General features: G+C 40.6%; 1 protein-coding gene across 34 annotated transcripts in view; it reads left to right on the top strand.

Annotated features, from left to right (window-relative positions):
• The window catches only part of MBNL1 (muscleblind like splicing regulator 1), a 197,549-nt gene that overhangs the window by 106,886 nt on the left and 66,518 nt on the right, over positions 1-24,145 (top strand). For 10 of the 34 annotated variants that reach the window (XM_077826797.1, XM_077826794.1, XM_077826799.1 and 7 more), the window contains 2 exons: positions 10,859-10,899; positions 12,085-13,590. The exons of 19 other annotated variants lie outside the window; for them this stretch is intronic. In XM_077826797.1, the coding sequence (XP_077682923.1) occupies positions 10,897-10,899; positions 12,085-13,488 (1,407 nt within the window). In that variant the 5' untranslated portion in view covers positions 10,859-10,896 and the 3' untranslated portion in view covers positions 13,489-13,590. 5 more of the 34 variants (XM_077826806.1, XM_077826807.1, XM_077826808.1 and 2 more) reach the window with 4 other exon arrangements.

Here is a 24,145-nt window from a genome sequence, read left to right as displayed (position 1 = left end):
ATCTTCTATGATTCCTACTCCTTTTGAAGAGAATAGCATAATTCCCATTGACTTCAATGAGCACAAAATGAGTCTAAAGGACAGTTTTGAGCTGGAAACGGTTGGGAGGCCAGTAGAACTGCGACAGTGGATGTTGATGAATTTCCTGTTCATGTGTATGTGTGAGAAAGCAGGGAGCAGCACAGTGCACGTTCCTGAGGGAGGCTGTAGAAAAGGGAAGTGCAGTGGTTAATTATGTTTAATTTTACAGCAAATAAAATATTTGAGAGCTAAAAGAAAAATAATAATCAGCCTCACTGTTTTAATTGCAAACACTTGTCGATAGGAATTCAGGAAAGAACCTAAAGTTCAGATACAGTACATTAGTCACAATCAAACAACCATCAATAATTAGTAAAAATAGCTGAATTTTGATACAGCCCACAAAGTATCTTGACTAAAATGACAAAGAGAAGCATTCCACTTTTCCGAATACAAAGTTGTTTTCATAATTAAGTTTTTAATTGCTCTGACTTGATCACTCAAGGACATTTTCAAGGACAGACAAGTCCTTGCTGATACCTCCTTTTGATTGCGTACAATGGGACAGATCCTCGGCCCCTGCTAAAGCTACCCACTCCTTTCCAGTGACTCAGGTGGGCAAAGAGTAGGATTGTAAAGGGCCAGAGCATACAGCCAAAATAACTGAGAGAAGCCTGAGACTTAGATCCACATTTTCCCATTCCTCAGCTGCTCCATGTAAGCTTGCACAACTGAGGATCTCATCTGGCCCTCTATTCATAGCCAATTACCATGAGTGGCTACATCCTGCTTTCACTGACTTCCATGATAGTAGGATCAGAGCTGTAGACACTTCAGTTGCCATACGGATACATCTAAAATGAATGTGTGCTATAATAAGAATATAGTATAAACATTTTCAAGCACTGGGAAATCAAAATATGGACAATTACATGGAATTATCTTAAGAACTGCCTTCAAATTATTATTCTTATAAAAAGTCATTTCATAGAACTATGCAGACATGCAGGCAAGCACAGCTGTGAGCTTAGTTATAGCATCATAGATATAAAATTGTTGGAACAACATACAGATAGTGAGCTACAAAGTTTAAAGAGGGAAATTCATTTTATGTATAATTAAAATATCAAATTATCGAAAAAGTATGTTAGATATTTTAAAAGGGATTCATTCTGTTTTTGGAGTTAACCCAGGACATTATAATCTATTTATCAAATGATTTCTATTAAAAAGGAACAGTGCATTTTGCAACTGTAATTACCTTAACATTTATTTGTGTTCTGATACTGTAATTTTCAATGTAATGACATATCATTGCCATAAAATCAAGCAAGATACTGTATGCACCTTAAGGTAGGGGAAAATGTTTTCCCCCTTTTAAATAAAGAATTAACTATAAATGGGGTGAGTAATTATTTCCTTTTCACCAGACTTTGTTGTAAAAATTACAGCTCGAGCCCTATATAAACATAGATTCATAGATACTAAGGTCAGAAGGGACCATTATGATCATTTAGTCCGACATCACAGTCCACGTACAACACAGGCCACAGAATCTCACCCGCTCCTGTAATAAACCTCTCACCTATGTCTGAGCTATTGAAGTCCTCAAATCGTGGTTTAAAGACTTCAAGGAGCAGAGAATCCTCCAGCAAGTTACCCATGCCCCATGCTACAGAGGAAGGCGAAAAACCTCCAGGGCCTCTTCCAATCTGCCCTGGAGGAAAATTCCTTCCTGACCCCAAGTATGGCGATCAGCTAAACCCTGAGCATATGGGCAAGATTCACCAGCCAGATACCCAGGAAAGAATTTTCTGTAGTAACTCAGATCCCACCCCATCTAACATCTCATCACAGGCCATTGGGCCTATTTACCATGAATATTTAAAGATCAGTTAATTACCAAAATCATGTTATCCCATCATACCATCTCCTCCATAAACTTATCGAGTTTAATCTTAAAGCAAGATAGGTCTTTTGCCCCCACTGCTTCCCTTGGAAGGCTATTCCAAAACTTCAATTCTCTGATGGTTAGAAACCTTCGTCGAATTTCAAGTCTGAACTTCCCAATGACCAGTTTATATCCATTTGTTCTGGGGTCCACATTGGTACTGAGCTTAAATAATTCATCTCCCTCTCCGGTATTTATCCCTCTGATATATTTATAGATATCTTAAAGGTATCGGTCAAACACTTAAGCCATGTCAAAATATATTTTAATCATTGTTCATAGATTGGAAGGGTCAAGCCACTGGAAAGAGCTGTGCTGAAAATACAGTTGTGTTGCTCTTGCATTCTTTTAGAGCCAAATCCTTTACATTAGTCCTTACACATGCAAATAGTGCCATCAAACCTATAAGTGTTCTGGGACCCTCTGAACTCAGTGGAAGAAATATTCCCATTGATTTCAATGTGCTCTGGCTCAGGATAAGAGTCTGGAGGATTAGGTCCCATACTGTTAGGGTGACCTGTGAAAAAACAACTGTGAAAAAACAGGACAAGGGGTGGGGGGCAGTAGGCGCCAATATAAGAGAAAGTCCCAAAAAATGGGATTGTCCCTATAAAAGCAGGACATCTGGTCACCCTATATACTGAGGTAATTGTAGTCCCTTTAGTTGGCTCAAACAACCCTTCCTACCAGTACCAACACAGTAACACAAGGGTCTGAATAAGCATGAGTGGGACATCGGTGTAAGTGCAGGGTCTAGAGAAGCCTGCAGGATATGGGAATTAGTAGTTGTTCGCTGCTATTATGATTTTATTTTATTTTATTATTATTCATTTATGTTATTATTTTTATTACTATTTATTTGTATTATCATAGCATCTGGGAGCTCTACTCAGGACCAGAACCTGATTGTGCTAGGCGCTGTACAAACACAGAACAAGAAAAACATGGCTCCTGCCCCAGAGAACTTACAATCTAAGACAAAGATAACAGAGGGATACAGATGGACAAATGGAGGAATACAAGGAAACAATGGTGGTCAGCATAATAGGCAGTGATCTTAAGACACCATCAGCCTTAGATGAGACATTGGCATATTCAAGTATACTAGTAGTCTTCTAAGAAATGTATTGTCCTGCTTGTATTCAAACTAGAAAAAACAGCATAACTAAATAGTGTAGAGAGAATATATATCTTTGAAATGGAAACTTTTTGTTTATTGAGGGGCTGTGAGGAAAATGGGATGAGCAAATTCTACTGTTCTGCAGATACGTTGACATATGTAGTGCCAATAAAACAGTATGGTATGAAGCATATAAAGTAAGCACTGAATTATGCCACTGTCAAATAGGAATGTTCTGAGCGCCAGAGAGCTTATGTTTTGGACAGACACGCAGTTTTTTTAATATTGGAAAAGCAAACTGAAACTGGTAGACAGAGAAGGATAGTTTCAGGAACTGACAATGAGTTATAGTTTTTGATCTCTAGGTCAGAAATTTATACTTAGCATAGGACAGATGTGGCTGAAATGCATCCCTCATATGGCTGTTCATGGTTTATTCGAAATGTATCAGTGTCCTCAGTCTAGTTGCTGTTGACCCATTTAGGAGTGTAAGTTTCATTCAAAGCACTTAACCACTTTTGAAAATTTCACTCCAGGTATCCGGATCACCAAACCATCCATCACAAATGGCTCCAATTTATAGTGGTGATCTCAGTTTCAACAGAGACACCAAGAAGTGAGAGGATTTGGAAACTCAACTCATTTTTGGTGCTGGTTGCCCTCTCCCCCCATTCAGGGTTGTAGCTATATTGGAATACTTGAAGTATATGCATTCTGTTCAGAGAAGAAATAATGACCTTTTCCAGGGCATCAGCATCTTTACTAAGCATTAAATTAACTTTCTTTTTTTTAAAAAAATCACGATTGGACCCTAGTACCTAGTTATGTAGTCAAAATGTTAGCAACTGAACTTCCCAGCCCCCTTCACATTAAGGGAATGACACAAAGGCACCAGAGTGAGTGATCAGCATCTGGCCCAAGGTATGGCATTTGTTTGCTTTTCTGAGCTGTACATTTCTTTTAAGTATTGTTTATTATGAGGATTACATAATAATTGTGTTGCATCTGAGCAATATCTCCAGGAAGGGAAAGATTTTATAAATAAATGGTCAGACTGTGATACTGTTACTTATGTAGAGTGATGAATGGAACTACTTACAGAGTAAAGTGCTACTCAGCATGAGGAAGGATGGCACAACTGGGTCCAGAATTATAAATTTTACATATGTCCACTGCAAAGTGATCTTTTAAAATCATACAAGCAAGATTTTTTATTTTTAAACTGTAGCAGTTCTATAATAGAGAATTCTCCAGTGTATTTATACTTTGGTGAGGATACTAATTATCCAATTCAGATTTCCATGACAACCATCTTACTTTTGTCCCCAGGTAGAAGAGACCAAAACAAGCTTAAAATGTTGTTGTACCTCATTTATGTATATATAAACTTTTTAAAAATAAATGACACTATAAGACAAATTTTTAAAATGTACACTCAAAACAATGAGTCCCTAAGCTGTCATGGCACGCTTTTTGGAAACACCTTATGGCACAATAGCAGCTTGGCACTGGTGATGTGTTTCAGAGAAATACCTAACATATACTGACTAAATTAGACCCTTCTTAAAGTACTGTATAACAACTTCAGAGGAGTCTAAAATATGATTGTGCTGCTGCTTTCCTGGAAGAGTATAAATTTGTATATGGGTAGATACATTAAATAGAGAATATAGTATAATCAAGATGTGCACATTACCTAGAGTTTGAGCCAGTGTCCATTGAAGTCCAATGGAAGGACCAGTATTTGTTCCCTTGAAGAAATATATGGCCTTGCTTTTGTAACCATATGTTCCCTTCTCCTGAGCAGGGAGCTGCTCTCTTTCATTTGTTTATGAAGCACCTAGCACCATTGTACTAATAAACAATTTAAAATAAACATCTCTGAGACACCACACAGTATCCATCCTTTAAAGGATTATTTTGGGCACAGTACTGTAGAACTTCTGTATTTTCCTTCATGTAATACTGAAGCTGGAGAAAAGTTGCATAAGTGTTAGCAGCATTGCAAATGTTCTGTGCAAAACATCCGTTAAACAATTGCAATCAGTCGGAAATGATAGTTCAATTGCCTAGTACAAATTTTACTCATTTTCTCAGAACTGTTGGTACCTTAAAAGAAGACTAAAGACTGAGTAACAAGTTTTCAAAGCAGTTGACTATTTCATGGTTAACTGGGTTGAGTCATCCTCAGGGAAACTGTAGACAGTAGACAGAATTGTTGATAAAATAATCCACAGTACCTGCAGCTGGTTTAGCGTTGCACAGTGCTTCTTTGTTCAGAGCCTCTTGCTGGTCTGTACAGTGCGAAGCTTTAATGATAAATGAAGTAAATCCTTCATGTGTTTTACTCGACCTTGAAGTACAGTCACTGCTTTTACTATTAAAATGATAGTTCTCAGATACATCAGGTTAAGGATCATATAGATTAGTAGAGATTGCTACCAAAGGACTGTATGGCTTTAGGATTATTTTTCTGTAAAAAGTATAACATGGAACCATTTTCTAGAGATTTATTTGGAAATCTGTATAGTTTTCCAGTATTTGCTGTCATTATCCATGTGTGAAACTATACACATAACTGTTGGCAAAATAAGCCAACTTGACAAATTGCACTTGGATTTTAGAAGTAGTAGGGAACTAGATTTTCTTACTCTGTACAGACCTGGAACATTGAAATCCCACCTCTCCTGCAGGACTGGATGTATTTTGTTGTTTGTTTTTTTAACCAGAATTTTTAACAAGAATTCAGTGTTATTCAATGCAAATCCCTGCAAGATTGATGTAATTTTAAAATACCAGGACTATAAATCTGAGATGATACAAATAAATCCAGAATTGATATTAAAATCTACTAAGGGGTTAGATAAATATTTACATTTTCAAATAGGTAAATATTATTTGAGGCATTTTTAAAATGGTTATGAAAGGAGGCATTTGATTGGCTGGTGAAGATTCCATGTATGTGTTACCCAGTATAACCACTCAGGTTGAGCCTACTTTAAACCAATCACTGAAAGTCCCATTACAGATGCTGAACAGACTAGAACTGGCACCAGCAAAACTCCCATAGAATCATTAATATACGTGTGTTTCTTCATAATTTTCCCCATGGTCTAAGGGCTCTCTGTTCTGTGAGCTACTGACAGTACAGTGGGAGTTGGAGATATTCTTTGTTTTGCAGTATCAGGCTCTGAGCAGTTATACTAGGTGATAAAGGGATCAGACCTGCAGTCCGTACAAAAGAGGAACTTCTGTTGACTACAGTAGGTGTTTTGCCTAAGAAGGACCAAAAGATTTGGCTTTGTGTTTCATGAGAGGAACTGAAAATATAGCTAACATGCCTACAACCTTGCTAGTTTTAAATAGATGAAAGGGAAGAAAAATAATGGATTGTCTTGAAATATAGTGTGGACCATGAATATTTTGAATAATTGACTTAACTAAAAGATGCCAGAAGAAACTTCTAATATTTCTCCAATATGGAACGAAACCTTTTGTATTTAAAAACCTATAAAGGTCCCATTAGCAGTGGAATCCAAACTGTAATAAAGAAGATTTAATATTTTTATTTACAGTATATTAAAAAACAAACAAACAGAAAGATGTCATTAAGTGGTCACTTTAGTATATTTTATGGTAACCTGATTATGGCACACAAATAATGACAAAATATAAAAATCATAGCTGAATCTATGTAACTATTGTAACAGAGATAATAGCATGACAAAAATGTGAGACAAACTATTTTAGCAAATTTGCAGACTAAACAAGTCTGCTCTTAACAAATGAAATATCTGTCCATTCATTTGTATGGAAATGGTTAATTCCATGTCTGATACCTAAATATATTGAAATATTCCTGTGTTTGCAATATGGAATAAAATTAGGTTTTGTTATCACTGGGAATCCTGCACATCCTACTGTTTTATCTAATTTATTTCATGATTGCATGGGCAATGCTCAATTATTTATGTTTTAGAGAATATAGTTGTAGCGCTGGCATTATTTGCTCTGCAATGTGCCTTATATCAGGAAGAAAGAAAAATAATTTTGCAAAGATTGAACTAAAAACAAATTAAGATTTTAAATGGGAGTTCAGTTCTTATGCGGTGCTAACAAAACCCATGGAGGTAGATTGCTGCAGAACTACTATTCCAGTGGAATTTAAGAAAACTCACATACACAATTGATCATATTTCAAAGTAATGTGACTTATAATTTATCACGACTGGTAAATAAATCACTTGTCCTTATCAGAGCTGCACAATCAAAATATATTTTGAATCAAAAGACACAGATTGCTTTTCTTATATACATTGTGACACCCATACATGCTGGTGTCAAGCTGCGCTGCCATGGCTTCCACAATTGATGGCAGCTCACACAACCAGAACTGGGTGGAAAACTGTTTTCTTGTCCTAAATCGGGATGAAAAATCAAAATCTCAAAAATGTTCATGTATCAAAAATACACCCCCTCCCCCCCCGGAAAAAAAACCCTCAGTTCCAGTCAATTGAAACCTTTCATTTTTATTTTTATTTTTTGATTTTTATTTTCTTTACCAGCATTAACTTAAATTTTTAAACAAAAAGTTGTTGTTTTGAATCGAAAAACAGGTTTTTTTTTAACACCAAAACAGAACATTTCAAACCTTTTGCAAAATGGGAAAGTCCTCAAAACGGACCCTTTCCCAAGACAAGTTTCAGATATGACAAATCAGCGTTTTTGACAGAAAAACATTTAATCCCATTGTTCCTGACCAGGTCTATCCACAGCCCACTTTAAATGGCACATCCCGCAAAGGCTGTATTTCTGCCCTGAGCGCCATGGGATTAGCGGGTAGGAATGTCATCATCTGCTGCCTTCCCCTTCCCTCCCACACAGATCCTTGGAGCCAGAGAGCACCCTCTGTGTGGCTGAGGGAAAGGGAAATGCACAAATGGGCAAGATCTACATGTGGAGGGGTCTCACAGTTCACAGATACAAGGGACACAGTCTGGTCTACAGATTTGTCAATCTTATTTAAACAAATTCCCACTGGCATACCAGACAGAGTATAGCTGGCCAAGAAGCTTGAAATGATGTGGGTTTCAGGCAGGGCAGATCTTGCCATCCCACCATTAATGTCCACATTGACTCAGTAAGGAATACAGGTTTTGAGAAGAAATGTTTCTTTTATCACATTTTTAGAATTCATCATCTCAATAACTTACATTAATAAAACAGTGAGATGCCATTAGGTTTCTGTGTGATGGAGATAAATTTGGGTCTAATACTTTGCTAGATACAGTTGAGTTAGTTATGTTTTCTGTGAAATTTGCATAACTCTCCAGCGATCTCTAGAGCAAGATGGGTGTAACACAGAGCAGGATTTGTTCCTTGGTTTTTAAGAAAGTATCAACTGCGTAGCACTAGCAAGCATGAGCTACTCTTCCATGCTTCACAGAAACCTGCTTTTTCTCATTTCCAAAACCTGCATTTACAGAGGCTGTAACCTTTGCAATTCCTGCTTCACAAGCTGAATGTTAATGTTAATTTATTTTGGAAATATATTCAACATTACTTTACAAATATCAATTTTTAAAGATTTTGAAACTACCAAATTGCTATGAAAATGAGGGCTCAGAAGGCAGAACAAACAAAATTCATCCCTGGAGTTAATGGAGTCACCTGAAGGATGAGTTTGGCCTACTGTTTTCAGTCAGGTATGTGCTAATTTGTTCTTGTTCAAGGTAATGGACTAGGTACACTAAAGCTGTTGCACCAGTCAGGGATCATTCTCTCATGTGTCTTGCATTTTTCATTGGAATGGAGTGGCTTCTAGAGCCGAACTAACCTGATGAAAGCAGAAAGCTCCACAGCAATTATAAATACATCATGGAACCATATAGCCTGTTCAAAATGGGGGAATGGATGTGGAGACACCAAAGAAATGCATGCATGATTTGTAAAATACTGATCAGATGCTTCTACCTTTTACTCACTGGGCCTTAGGCATTAGCTTATGGAAAAGAACAGTTTAGCAGCAGGCTTGGACCTTGAGCCTAGTACTATCCTCTGATACATCCCGTCAAAAGGAGTGGTGCATGCATATTGGAGGGCAGAATTAAGGATATTACTTCACTGCAAGAGTTGATGATCATTTTAAGAAACATTGGGCCAAATGTATTCTTGGTGAAACTCCACTGAAACCATAGAATCATAGAAATGTAGGGCTGGAAGGGAACTTGAGAAATCATGATGTCCAGCCTCCTGTACTGAGGCTGGACCAAGTAAACCTAGACTTCTTCCTGATAGATGTTTGTCTAAACTGTTCTTAAAAACCTCCAATAATGTGGATTCCAAAACCTTCCTTGGAAGCCTATTCCAGACCTTAACTATCCTTTCAGTCAGAAAGCTTTCCTAATATCTAACCTAAATCTTCCTTGCTGCAGATTAAGCCTATTACTTCTTGTTCCCACCTTAAGTGGACATGCAGAACATTTGATTGCATTCCTTTTTATAACAACCCTTAAGGTATTTGAAAACTGTTATCAGGTCCCTCCTTAGTCTTCTTTTCTGGAGATTAACTGTGCCCAGGTGTTTTTTAGCCTTTCCTTGTAGGTGAGGTTTTCTAAACCATTTATCATTTTTGTTGCTCTGCTCTGGATTCTCTCAATTTGTCCCACATCTTTCCTAAATGTGGTGCCAGAATTGGACATAGTATTCCAGCTAAGGCCTCACCAGTGCTTAGCAGAATGGAACAATTACCTCTGTGTCTTATATACAACACTCCTGTTAATGCACTCCAGAATATTAGCCTTTGTTGCAACTGCAGCACATTGTTGATTCATATTCAATTTGTGAGCTACTATAACCTCCAGATCCTACTCCATTATACAAGTCATTAATGAAAATATTGAATAGTACTGGACCCAGAACTGGCTCTTGTGGGGCCCCATTAGTTACACCCTTCCAGTTTGACAGTGAACCATTGATAACTACTCTCCAAATATGGTCTTTAAATCAGCTGGGCACCCACCTGATAGTAATTTTGTCTAGACTACATTTCTCTAGATTAATAAGGATTTCATTCTCCAAGGTTTGCACTTTTCCTGAGTACTAAATTCATTAAATTAATTCAGAGAAAACAATGTATATAAATATTTTAAGCCCGTTTAGTGGTTGGTATAACTTGCCTGGCTTTTCTCTGAGCCATCCCAAAAAGGGAAAACAGCATTTACAAACAAAGCAAGAATCTTCCTCAAAATACACAGGTCAAGGATAAATGGAAGTTAGTCAAGATTTTTAATTCAGTAGCGTTACTGGTCAATATAGACACTAACTTTTAAAATGTGATGATCTCTGATCATAGCCTATTATTTTTCCACTATATTATATGCTGATCCAAATTCAGAAATGCTTGCTTATGTTTTTTATATCCGTTTATACTGGTATAAATTTGGGTTATGAATGTAAAATGACCCTCACTGGGCAGCAGTAGCACAAAAAGGCCCATTTTCACCTCACTAATAAAACATAAAAACCTTCAATAAGGAAAAAGTATTAAATCAATGATTGAAATTTGGTAATAACATTGCTTAGCTCACTTAACTGTATAAATGAGAATAGCTGATTGCAGCTTTTCATAGATAAAATAATGTGTGGTGGTGGTGGTTGTTTTGTTTTATTGTGGGTGGGATCAGCTGGTTGAAATCGTGGCATGAGCAAGCTGTTCATAATGACATACCTTAAATAAAACTGAACAAACCTGTTCTTTCAAGCAGCGTTTCTGCACTGCAGCAGAGCACCAGAGTGAACTGAAATGGTGAGAGTCTGAGGGTATGTCTACACTACGGAATAAGGTCGAATTTATAGAAGTCGGTTTTTTAGAAATCGGTTTTATATATTCGAGTGTGTGTGTCCCCACAGAAAATGCTCTAAGTGCATTAAGTGCATTAACTCGACGGAGTGCTTCCACAGTACCGAGGCTAGAGTCGACTTGCGGAGCGTTGCACTGTGAGTAGCTATCCCACAGTTCCCGCAGTCTCCGCTACCCATTGGAATTCTGGGTTGAGATCCCAATGCCTGATGGGGCTAAAACATTGTCGCGGGTGGTTCTGGGTACATATCGTCAGGCCCCCGTTCACTCCCTCCCTCCGTGAAAGCAAGGGCAGACAATCGTTTCGTGCCTTTTTTCCTGAGTTACCTGTGCAGACGCCATACCACGGCAAGCATGGAGCCCGCTCAGGTAACCATCACCGTATGTCTCCTGCGTGCTGGCAGACGTGGTACGGCATTGCTACACAGAAGCAGCAACCCCTTGCCTTGTGGCAGCAGACAGTGCAATACGACTGGTAGCCGTCCACGTCGTGTCCGAGGTGCTCCTGGCCACGTCGGCTGGGAGCGCCTGGGCAGACATGGGCGCAGGGACTAAATTTGGAGTGACTTGACCAGGTCATTCTCTTTAGTCCTGCAGTCAGTCCTATTGAACCGTCTTATGGTGAGCAGGCAGGCGATACGGATTGCTAGCAGTCGTACTGTACCATCTTCTGCCGGGCAGGCAAGAGATGAGGATGGCTAGCAGTCGTATTGTACCATCTTCTGCCGGGCAGGCAAGAGATGAGGATGGCTAGCAGTCGTACTGTACCATCTTCTGCCGAGCAGCCATGAGATGTGGATGGCATGCAGTCCTTCTGCACCGTCTGCTGCCAGCCAAAGATGTAAAAGATAGATGGAGTGTATCAAAACAAGAAATAGACCAGATTTGTTTTGTACTCGTTTGCTTCCCCCCCTCCCCTGTCTAGGGGACTCATTCCTCTAGGTCACACTGTAGTCACTCACAGCGAAGGTGCAGCGAGGTAAATCTAGCCATGTGTCAATCAGAGGCCAGGGTAACCTCCTTGTTCCAATAAGAACAATAACTTAGGTGCACCATTTCTTATTGGAACCCTCCATGAAGTCCTGCCTGAAATACTCCTTGATGTAAAGTCACCCCCTTTGTTGATTTTAGCTCCCTGAAGTCAACCCTGTAAGCCATGTCGTCAGTCGCCCCTCCCTCCGTCAGAGCAACGGCAGACAATCGTTCCGCGCCTTTTTTCTGTGCGGACACCATACCAAGGCAAGCATGGAGGCCGCTCAGCTCACTTTGGCAATTAGGAGCACATTCAACACCACACGCATTATCCAGCAGTATATGCAGCACCAGAACCTGGCAAAGCGATACCGGGCGAGGAGACGACGTCAGCGCGGTCACATGAGTGATCAGGACATGGACACAGATTTCTCTGAAAGCATGGGCCCTGCCAATGCATGCATCGTGGTACTAATGGGGCAGGTTCATGCTGTGGAACGCCGATTCTGGGCTCGGGAAACAAGCACAGACTGGTGGGACCGCATAGTATTGCAGGTCTGGGACGATTCCCAGTGGCTGCGAAATTTTCGCATGCGTAAGGGCACTTTCATGGAACTTTGTGACTTGCTTTCCCCTGCCCTGAAGCGCATGAATACCAAGATGAGAGCATCCCTCACAGTTGAGAAGCGAGTGGCGATAGCCCTGTGGAAGCTTGCAACGCCAGACAGCTACCGGTCAGTTGGGAATCAATTTGGAGTAGGCAAATCTACTGTTGGGGCTGCTGTGATGCAAGTAGCCCACGCAATCAAAGATGTGCTAATATCAAGGGTAGTGACCCTGGGAAATGTGCAGGTCATAGTGGATGGCTTTGCTGCAATGGGATTCCCTAACTGTGGTGGGGCCATAGACGGAACCCATATCCCTATCTTGGCACCGGAGCACCAAGCCGCCGAGCACATAAACCGCAAGGGGTACTTTTCAATAGTGCTGCAAGCTCTGGTGGATCACAAGGGACGTTTCACCAACATCAAAGTGGGATGGCCGGGAAAGGTACATGACGCTCGCATCTTCAGGAACTCTGGTCTGTTTCAGAAGCTGCAGGAAGAGACTTTCTTCCCAGACCAGAAAATAACTGTTGGGGATGTTGAAATGCCTATATGTATCCTTGGGGACCCAGCCTACCCCTTAATGCCATGGCTCATGAAGCCATACACAGGCAGCCTGGACAGTAGTCAGGAGCTGTTCAACTACAGGCTGAGCAAGTGCAGAATGGTGGTAGCATGTGCATTTGGACGTTTAAAGGTGCGCTGGCGCAGTTTACTGACTCGCTTAGACCTCAGCGAAACCAATATTCCCACTGTTATTACTGCTTGCTGTGTGCTCCACAATATCTGTGAGAGTAAGGGGGAGACATTTATGGCGGGGTGGGAGGTTGAGGCAAATCGCCTGGCTGCTGGTTACGCGCAGCCAGACACCAGGGCGGTTAGAAGAGCACAGGAGGGCGCGGTACGCATCAGAGAAGCTTTGAAAACCAGTTTCATGACTGTCCAGGCTACGGTGTGAACTTCTGTTTGTTTCTCCTTGATGAAACCTCCCGCCCCTTGGTTCACTCTACTTCCCTGTAAGCTAACCACCCTCCCCTCCTCCCTTCGATCACCGCTTGCAGAGGCAATAAAGTCATTGTTGCTTCACATTCATGCATTCTTTATTCATTCATCACACAAATAGGGGGATGACTACCAAGGTAGCCCAGGAGGGGTGGTGGAGGAGGGAAGGAAAATGCCACACAGCACTCTAAAAGTTTACAACTTTAAAATTTATTGAATGCCAGCCTTCTTTTTTTGGGCAATCCTCTGTGGCGGAGTGGCTGGTTGGCCGGTGGCCTCCCCACCGCGTTCTTGGGCATCTGGGTGTGGAGGCTATGAAACTTGGGGAGGAGGGTGGTTGGTTACACAGGGGCTGTAGTGGCAGTCTGTGCTCCAGCTGCCTTTGCTGCAGCTCAACCATACACTGGAGCATACTGGTTTGGTCCTCCAGCAGCCTCAGCATTGAATCCTGCCTCCTCTCATCACGATCGCACCACATTTGAGCTTCAGCCCTGTTTTCAGCCCGCCACTTACTCTCTTCAGCACGCCACCTTTCCTCCCGGTCATTTTGTGCTTTCCTGCACTCTGACATTATTTGCCTCCACGCATTTGTCTGTGCTCTGTCAGTGCGGGAGGACAGCATGAGCTCGGAGAACATTTCATCTCGAGTGGGTTTTTTTTTCTTTCTAATCTTCACTAGCCTCTGGGAAGGAGAAGATCCTGTGATCATTGAAACACATGCAGCTGGTGGAGAAAAAAAAAGGGACAGCGGTATTTAAAAAGACACATTTTATAAAACAGTGGCTACACTCTTTCAGGGTATACCTTGCTGTTAACATTACGTACATAGCACATGTGTTTTTGTTACAAGGTCTCATTTTGCCTCCCCCCACCGCGTGGCTACCCCCTCAACCCTCCCACCTCCCTGTGGCTAACAGCGGGGAACATTTCTGTTTAGCCACAGGCAAACAGCCCAGCGGGAACGGGCTCCTCTGAGTGTCCCCTGAAGAAAAGCACTCTATTTCAACCAGGTGACCATGAATTATATCTCACTCTTCTGAGGATAACACAGAGAGATAAAGAACGGATGTTGTTTGAACGCCAGCAAACATACACTGCAATGCTTTGTTGTACAATGATTCCCGAGTACGTGTTACTGGCCTGGAGTGGTAAAGTGTCCTACCATGAAGGACGCAATAACGCTGCCCTCCCCAGAAACCTTTTGCAAAGGCTTTGGGAGTACATCCAGGAGAGCCGCGAATGCCAGGGCAAAGTAATCCTTTCACATGCTTGCTTTTAAACCATAGTATTTTAAAAGGTACACTCACCGGAGGTCCCTTCTCCGCCTGCCGGGTCCAGGAAGCAGCCTTGGGTGGGTTTGGGGGGTACTGGCTCCAGGTCCAGGGTGAGAAACAGTTCCTGGCTGTCGGGAAAACTGGTTTCTCCGCTTGCTTGCTGTGAGCTATGTACAACCTCATCATCATCATCATCTTCTTCGTCTCCAAAACCTGCTTCCGTGTTGCCTCCATCTCCATTGAAGGAGTCAAATAACACGGCTGGGGTAGTGGTGGCTGAACCCCCTAAAATGGCATGCAGGTCATCATAGAAGCGGCATGTTTGGGGCTCTGACCCGGAGCGGCCGTTCGCCTCTCTGGTTTTCTGGTAGGCTTGCCTCAGCTCCTTCAGTTTCATGCGGCACTGCTTCGGGTCCCTATTATGGCCTCTGTCCTTCATGCCCTGGGAGATTTTGACAAAGGTTTTGGCATTTCGAAAACTGGAACGGAGTTCTGATAGCACGGATTCCTCTCCCCAAACAGCGGTCAGATCCCATACCTCCCGTTTGGACCATGCGGGAGCTCTGCGATTCTGGGACTCCATCATGGTCACCTCTGCTGATGAGCTCTGCATGGTCACCTGCAGCTTGCCACGCTGGTCAAACAGGAAATGAGATTCAAAAGTTCGCGGTTCTTTTCCTGTCTACCTGGCCAGTGCATCTGAGTTGAGAGTGCTATCCAGAGCGGTCACAATGGAGCACTCTGGGATAGCTCCCGGAGGCCAATACCGTCGAATTGTGTCCACAGTACCCCAAATTCGATCCGGCAAGGCCGATTTAAGCGCTAATCCACTTGTCAGGGGTGGAGTAAGGAAATCGATTTTAAGAGCCCTTTAAGTCGAAATAAAGGGCTTCATCGTGTGGACGGGTGCAGGTTTACATCGATTTAACACTGCTAAATTTGACCTAAAGTCCTAGTGTAGACCAGGGCTGAGCTGGGATAGTCTGCAAGTTCATCACACTTAATTGGCCTAATAAATAAAAACATACCTCAATTATAAAATTCCCACCTTCGCTGTCATGTTTTCATTGATTAGTTCCTTCTCATTTACCCAACAGAGAGACAGTTTTGCACCAAGAAGTGATATGTTTTGGATACCATTCACTGCCTTGCAAAGCCGAGTTACTAATTATAGTAACCTTTCTTAATTCAGTGGTACTTTAGCAGCAGAGTGAGACTAGCGTGACTTTGCGGAGCAGTTAGCACCACTTGTTATATATTAACTGAGAAGAGTTAGGAAAATTCTTTGGGGGGCAACTATTTGCTGTTTGTTTTAAGCTTAAATGAGACATTAAAGTCCCAATTCAACAAAGTAGTTAAGCACACATCTAGTCCCACTGACTTTAATGAGACTTTTCCTCTGTTTAAAATTAAACACACACTTTGTAGGATCAGGCCATTGTGCTCAGCATCTTGCAGGATTGAGCCCTTGTGGCCGTTACACACCCACTGACTTCATTCAGGTTACATTGGATATAACAGCCGGATCCTGTACTAAAGAAGTCAATGGGAGATTTGCCATTAACTTCAGTGGCATCAACATCAAGTCCTAAATGAGCACAGATTTTAGCCAGGCAGAATTAATCAGTGACTGAGGGTAGGAGGATTGAGCCTCATAAAAATAACAAAATTTGCTGAGCCTAAAAGCCCTTTAAAGGCAGCTTAATGCCTGCTCCTACTGAAGTCATGACAGGACTTCCATTGACATTCCTGGAAGCAGGATTTGGCCTTATGTGTTGTGCTGTATCTGCTGACTCTCTGTAATTTTTTGAAAGGAAAAATCATTCTTGTACAGGATTTCTTCAATTAGTGTCTAAATAAGTGTGCAGGCACCAACTAGATGGTTTTGTTTGAATGTGTCTTGTGTTCTGGGTCCCTTAGGGTTTGGACTCAGCTGTGCCTGGCCTTAAATAAGTGCACAAGTTGGAGCTCCTTGTGCAAATGCGGGACACAGTGGCAGTCCTAGTTTCTAGGAAGCGCAAAGAGAACACAGTTTGAGCCAGTGCCAGTGCTTGATCCCCAGAATTGGCGGGGAGGCAGCAGGGGCAGAATTTCTTACTCTTTACTGCTGAGATCCAGAAAAGAATAGCTTAAAGGTGATTTCTTGCTTCTGTGGTCTTTCTAAACAAGAATGGTTTACTGAATCAGGGGCTAAAGGCACAATAGAACCCTTACTGTTTACTGAAGGAATTTACTGAAATTATATAAATGTGTTAAAATCAATAAAGGCAAAAGTTGTATTAATACTTTAAAACCTTGCATTGTTAACACTGTGACTAATGTATTGGTTTTGTGCCACAGATTTGTAAACAAGTTCAAATATCTTTGAGAAAATCTGTATGTTGCTATTTATCTTGTTGTATCAGTCAATAGATATTATTGCATTTCTGCAATTTTAAAGAAGTACAGGGCTATAAAAATCAGTTTCAGTTGTGAAATTCTCAGGGCCATCATCATGAATAAAGTACTTTTAATTTGGTACTTTTCTTTAGGAACAGAATACATACATACTTCAACCACTTAATTAAAACTCAGAGTGGGTTTTATTGGTTTGGGGTTTTTTAGGTCAAAACTGTTTTCTTCTTTTCTGTGGTGAAATATATAACACTATATTACAGACTTAGACTCCCTTAAAAGACACAGATTTAAACCGGTGTGAGGGTTTGAGAAAGTCAGTCTGATAAGCAGGCTCGAAATTTTTTGTTTTGAGGGTTTTTTGTGTTTTGTTATTTATTGCTTATGTTAAAAAGTTTGATTTTTAGGGAGAACTTAAAGTCAATGAAAAATAAAAACAAGGAAGAAGTTAGGCCTCCAAGAACTTCATGAAGTAGAGGAGAACTGATTATAAAAATAGCCTCTGAAAAAAAGATTCTTACTGATATATTGAAACATATCAAATAAATCTCCCTGATAATGTAACCCCTTGGGCATATACTGTTCATATATTAACAGGTCAAATATACATAATATATAGCTGCTATACAGGGATCTGACTTTTTTACTAGTCAAGAGCAGACACACTCTTGAGATCGTAAGGTAAGCAATGGGATTACTGTGCATACAATTGTTGTATAGAGAAACACTTTCACTGACAAGCCTTTTCCTTAACAGGCTCATTACCTGAGCACAAATCAGAATCATTATCCCTTCCCTCACCCCGTGCTGAGTCATTATCAAGTTCCCTGCCTTTCTCCACAACTAATGTGGCTGGAAGTCAAAAGGCAAAGGCACTGTAATGTCCTAACACACACTGAAGTGCTGAACAGCTGCTGCAAGTTCTTAAGTTCTTGCTATCTCAGCAACAGGTTGTAGTCTTGCACTGTCAACAGAGAGTGCTCTATGGAATGTGCTGCAGTCTTGTACCAATGGGACTATCACTCAAGACAAGAGGGTAAATCAGTCCCCATACCCATTCATTTCTTGGCGTCTCTGCAAGGACAGCTAATGAAAGGGCCAATTAGTGGCCCTTGATATTCATTTTTGTTCCTTGAGGATACCTGTTGAAGTTATTGTGCCAGGTCACCAGAAGATAAAGACTTTCAGTCACTATTGACCATGTGTCAATGCTAACAATCCCAAACTGAGCACCAGGTTCAAATATTTTAAAAAGAAAAACTGTAATTGCCCCTTTTCTGACTCAGTCCATACTCTCACACAGACAAAAAAAAATTACATTCCTAATGAGATCATGATGCAGTCATTTCATTTTTAATCTTACTTTATGGTTTCAGTAGTTTCCTTTGTTCCTGCACTTGGAGCCATTCCAGTCTCCTTACTAGGTGATGTGTGCTTTGGAACAACTTTTCATTACCAGTTGAATGGGCAAGCAGCAGTTTTAAGATTATTATGAGGAAGGGAACCTATTAGGTAAGCAGTTGTCAGCTAGCAATCTTGCACAGAGTGTTACGCCAAAGTTTGACTCATATAAACAGCCTTCTGCAGCTCAAATTTAAATGTCATCTCTGAGTTGTACTGCAGACTATCCCACGACTGCTCTCTTATGTCACCTAGGGCTCAGTCCTGTAGTCTTCACTCATTCACCAGTCCCAATCTCTCAAGTTATACCTGAGTAAGGACTGTACTTTTGGACACTTAGTTTGGTTTTTACATTTATATAAAGTATGCACAATTTGACAGATGTGTCCCCACCCACCCCTGCTACCTCCCCCTTTCCCCTTCGCTCAGTAACATACACAAAGATCTTCATGGATCTTTCTGACATATGGATGTGGAAGTGTTATCTTGGGGCTAAACTAAAGCATAGATCGGGGAATCAGGAGAGCTGGGTTATGCTCCCATTTCTGTGACACACTGCCTATGCTTCCCTCAACCTCTCTGTCCCTTTAAAAAATGGAGTTAATAATACCTCCCTGTCAGGGTTTTTCTGAGTCTTAAGACCAGATCCAGTGGGAGTCTTTCCAATAAATTCAATGGACAATGGATCCGGCCACTGATCGTTAATGTTTGTAAATACTTTGAGATTCTCAGAGAGAGATGAGGTATAAACATGCAAAATATGTTGGTTATTAACATTTTTTTCTTTTCTGCCTATGTGAGATATTATACTTTGCAAAAGCATCATCTTCCTGTTTCCCACCTGTCTCCATAAAGCATAGAGTGATCATTCATCTGAAGGGCTCTGTAAATTGTCTTGTTATGCTACATTTATTTTTAAGTGGGGACATATCTAAATGTTAAGGAAGTAGTTAGCTTATAGTTTATTATTATTATTGGTAAATGCCAAAATCTGATATAATTGGGGATATAACTGAAGGTGCAAAATCAAATTAGAGTTTATATGAATAATAATGAACAAAAAATATTGCTTTCAGTTAGGAAGGTGAACAAGCTCTTGAATGCCATCTTCCAGTCATTCTCTGTAGATTTTCTACTTGTGATGAAAATGAGTAACATTAAATTCCTTATTCAGTAATGTCACTTATTTTGGTTGTTGAGTTGTTAAGGAAAATTATCTGCAGGTAGGGCTTCATATTTTTGCCATTAATTAACAGAAATAATATGATACTTTACAGTTTAGAGACGGCAGCTGTGCCTCTGGCATCCATTTAAGGAATATGAGAAGCGTCATGTCATAGAACATGGTAAAAAGTAATTTAAGTAGACAGATACTATTAGAAAATAGCTCATCACCATTCTATGATTTTATGCAGCTACCATAAAATAAACAGTCGTGTGCTACTCAGTTTCAGCATTTAAAAAGAAAATATTCAGCAAGAGCACTCTGAATAGCTTTGCCATCATTCTGTGAAAACATTTGTTTAGTAGAAATTCACAATACTGTACTATTTTTGTGGGTTATTCTTTTTTTTAATTCTGAGTCTACATTAATCATCATATTTCTCATATTATTTCATCAGTCCTTCACGTTTTCCTCTTTTCCCTCTTTGGCTAAGGATTTAAGAACTGATTTATGTGCTGCTGATTATTCAAACCATTCACTGGAATCAGTGACTCAGCATCTCATGCTGTCAGGGTGTGTCTGTGGCACAGCTATGGTGCTGCTTGTGTGCCATTGTAAATGCCATAGTGTAGATGCTTCCTACATCAACAAAAGAGTTTTTCTGTCAATCTAGGTAATCCTCCTCTCCTAGAGGTGCTAGGAAGGATGATGGAAGAACCTACACCTAGCTGCAGCTACATCCAGGAGGAAGCAGGTGTTAAGTTGACCTAACTACAGAGCTCAGGGCACAGCAACGTAGCTAGATCAACCCAAGTTTTAGGTGTAGACCAGGTCAAAGACCCTTATTGAATGGAGTATTTGCCATGAGCTCAACTGATGTAATACATAAAGGCAGGGGCCAAGCAAACTCATGTCCCTGGGGCTTAAAACAAAGTTGAGTTTAATCAGCACAGAGTTGGGAGTATCTGAAAAAATATATTTAATCTAGCTTCCTGTCATTTTTATTTTTCTGGTGTAACATGCCATGTAACTTTCCTGCCAACTCAGAAATTCTAAAAGCCATGAATGTTGACAGGTTATAAAATGCAGCTTATCTCCTGCGTGTGTTAATGAATGTACTAAGCATGCTATTTAGTATGATTTCCAGTAATTCAAGCAGGATCCTGCAAGCTTCTGAGCACCTCTTTTCAAGCTCCTGAGAGCTTCTGAAGGCATTGCAGGATTATGCTCCTAGTTATTACAAATAAGAAACTTCCTTAGCTTGCTTAGTCCAGTAAAAGTTATCACCTAGAACCTCATTGTCTTCCCCCCTGCCCTATTTGACTCCTGGATGTATATGATTAGTTCAGCTGTCTCCTCCTGTTACATCAACAGAAAACAAAAATGTTCGGAGACATCTTCTGCTGGAAAATGTCTGTGCAGATTTCTGCAAGCTGTGTCAGAGACCAATATCTCAAGGAGTAAGTAACAGCATTGAGAGCAGTATTTCCTCAGCTCTATTATATATTATCAGAGAGCAACACTACAGTCACTCAAGCCTGTCGTGGTGACAGATCCACAGTGACAGCTCCCATATTTGCTTTGATCAGCTAGCCTGTGGTGTCAACTTGAGATCAGAGGATACAGGCTGAAAATGGGCAGGATGCTATTGTCAGGGAAGTGAAATGGATCTGTCATTCACTGGACAATTTAGATACAATTTACCAAACAAGAGAAGTGTGTCTAGGGTGGATCAGAATGTGGTGGTGATAATTGTGAAAACAGATGAGGTCTTGAAGGGCTTTTTGAGCTGTTAACAAGACAGATAGACATAGATTGCCACATCTATCATCATCCACTCTCTTTTCTGCCAGCAAGTCCTTTGACTTCTTGCATATCACAGGAGAGTTCATTTTAGTTAATGGAGTAATACTTTTCACAGAGAGAAATTAGCTGGTTTGAAATATTTCTTATTTCTATTTTACTAATTCAGTGATTCCCTGAGGCAGCCTCAATTGTTTATCTACGCAGTTGGAACTGTAGCTCAGTTCCAGAATCCTGATAAATTATCTCCAGTTACTAAAGTGCTCCTTTCTTAATTGGTGCAAACAATACTGAATCAAAATAAATTGTCTGCAAGAATACTCAGTATTACTAATACAGCCAGTATTACTAATCTTAATAATCAGATTCAGTTGATTGTATTTTTTTAGAGGTTATTAGTGTCACCTGTGGTTCTGAGAAAGTGCTTTTGCAAGTATTGTATTTCAGTGATGGGACCAGAGTTTCAGTCCCAGCCCTCCACTTTTGCATGTCCAGGTGCTTGCACCCACTATATTGGGTATGCATCTGTTTTCATTACTGAAGGGTCATTGGCATGTAGAGATCAGGCAGCTGGTCAACATAAAAAAGTTAAGGGACAGCTCTCTACAGTGTTTTGTTAACAGTATAAAATCACACATTTGCATTACGGTGTCTGATCTGTTGCATGCTTCCTGCTTGGAAACATGCTTTTTTATCTGATCAAATGCTCCCAACTGGGCATGTTTCATCACATCAGATAATAGAAGTCCTTAAAACAGTGGTTCTCACCTTTCCAAACTACTGTACCCTTTTTAGGAGTCGGATTTGTCTTGCATACACCCAAATTTCACTTCACTTAAAAGGTATGTGCTTACAGACTCATACATAAAAATACAAAAGTATCACAGCACACTATCACTGAAAAATTATTTACTTTCTCATTTTGTCTGTATGAAATTTTAGTTTGTACTGACTTTGCTAGTGCTTTTTATGTAGCCTGTTGTAAAACTAGGCAAATATCTAGATGAGTTGGTGTACCCCCTCGAAGACCTCTGTGCACCCTTGGTTGAGAACCACTGCCTTAATATACAGGATGAGTGATCATGCTCTCAACAAAGAATGCTCACTTAATCAAAATCTTTTAACATGAGTAACAAGTTTTTTGTTGTCCTTTCAAAAACATTTGTGTGAATTCATTGCTCATGAGAATGAAAGCTGTCATCGCTCCAGACAAAGTGTAGGTCGGTGCTGGGAGTGCTCTAGCCATGAACTGAAAAATCCCTGCCAATCTAGTCCTTGGCTTCACTTCTGATCTTGCCAAACTTTGTGCTGGTTTTGTGACTTTGACAAAAGGATGAGGTCTCCAAACCCATTTCCCCTTGGGACCTTAATGCAGAATTTGAACCTAGATTTTCTCCAGTGGAGAAGCCAGTGCACTGAGAACACCTATTGACATCCTTGTGTGCCAGACACATAACTGGGATAAGGTAAATGGCATTTAGGAGATGAGTGCACAGCCTTTTCTCTCTGGAGACCTGAATTCACTATCTGGATTTAGGTCACATGTGAAAATGACTGTTTGGAACATCCAGATACCTGTCCATGGGTCTTACAAAGTAACCACACTGTTTAGTGTCCACTAAAAAGAGGCCCAGGACTGGAGTAGTAGGTGTGTTGCTGCAAGTGAGGTCTAAAGTGCATCAGCAGAGCTGCGTAGAGAAATTTGGACACTGCCTTCCTTCACTCTGCTTCATTCCACTGCTGTGTGTCTCTTACTTTAATGACAGTCTTCAAAAAGGTTCTGTGCAGAATGACAAAGGCTTTACTTGTGCTGGGGCATACCACTGATAAGCTTTGAAAATGCTAAATGAAAGGAGGGATGTGCAAGCAGCTGGATACCACAGGCTTTGCACAGATGTGTTTCAAAACTAGTGAAAACGGAATCAAATTCCTCTTCAGAGTTGACTGAGGTTAGTCAGTAATTTACTGTGAATCTGTCTAGAGATCCAAATAACAAGTGTGTAGTAAAGTAGTTAAATACTAATTGCAAAGGAAACAAAGGTAACCCCAAGGTGATATCATGTTAAATAAACTATTTCCACGGTGGGCCCAGTTTTCAAATTTAGGCAGCTAAACCAGGTGCTCTGCTTTCATACTTAACTCCTGATACAAATACTTGTTTTGTATGCCTCAGGACTCATTTACATGCACAAATGTGGGATTTTAGCATCCACATTTGAAAACTAAGCTCTGTGGTTCCAATTCTGATCTTGCTTACACTGATTTTGCACTAGCACAGATCTAGTCATACAGCTGATAGCAGTGGAACTTCTCCAGGTTTACGCCTGTGTACGTAGAATCATAGAATATCAGGGTTGGAAGGGACCTCAGGAGGTCATCTAGTCCAACCCCCTGCTCACAGCAGGACCTAATCCCCAATTTATTCATCCCAGCCAGGACTTTGTCAAGCCTGACCTTAAAAATCTCTAAGGAAGGAGATTCCACGCCTCCCTAGGTAACCCATTCCAGTTCTTCACCACCCTCCTAGTGAAAAAGTTTTTCCTAACATCCGACCTAAACCTCCCCCACTGCAACTT

This window comes from Eretmochelys imbricata, chromosome 9 (genome assembly GCF_965152235.1).
Source record: "Eretmochelys imbricata isolate rEreImb1 chromosome 9, rEreImb1.hap1, whole genome shotgun sequence".
Classification (NCBI taxonomy): domain Eukaryota; kingdom Metazoa; phylum Chordata; order Testudines; family Cheloniidae; genus Eretmochelys; species Eretmochelys imbricata.
The sequence above is the reverse complement of the archived record's forward strand: the minus strand, read 5'-3'. Positions and strand labels throughout refer to the sequence as shown.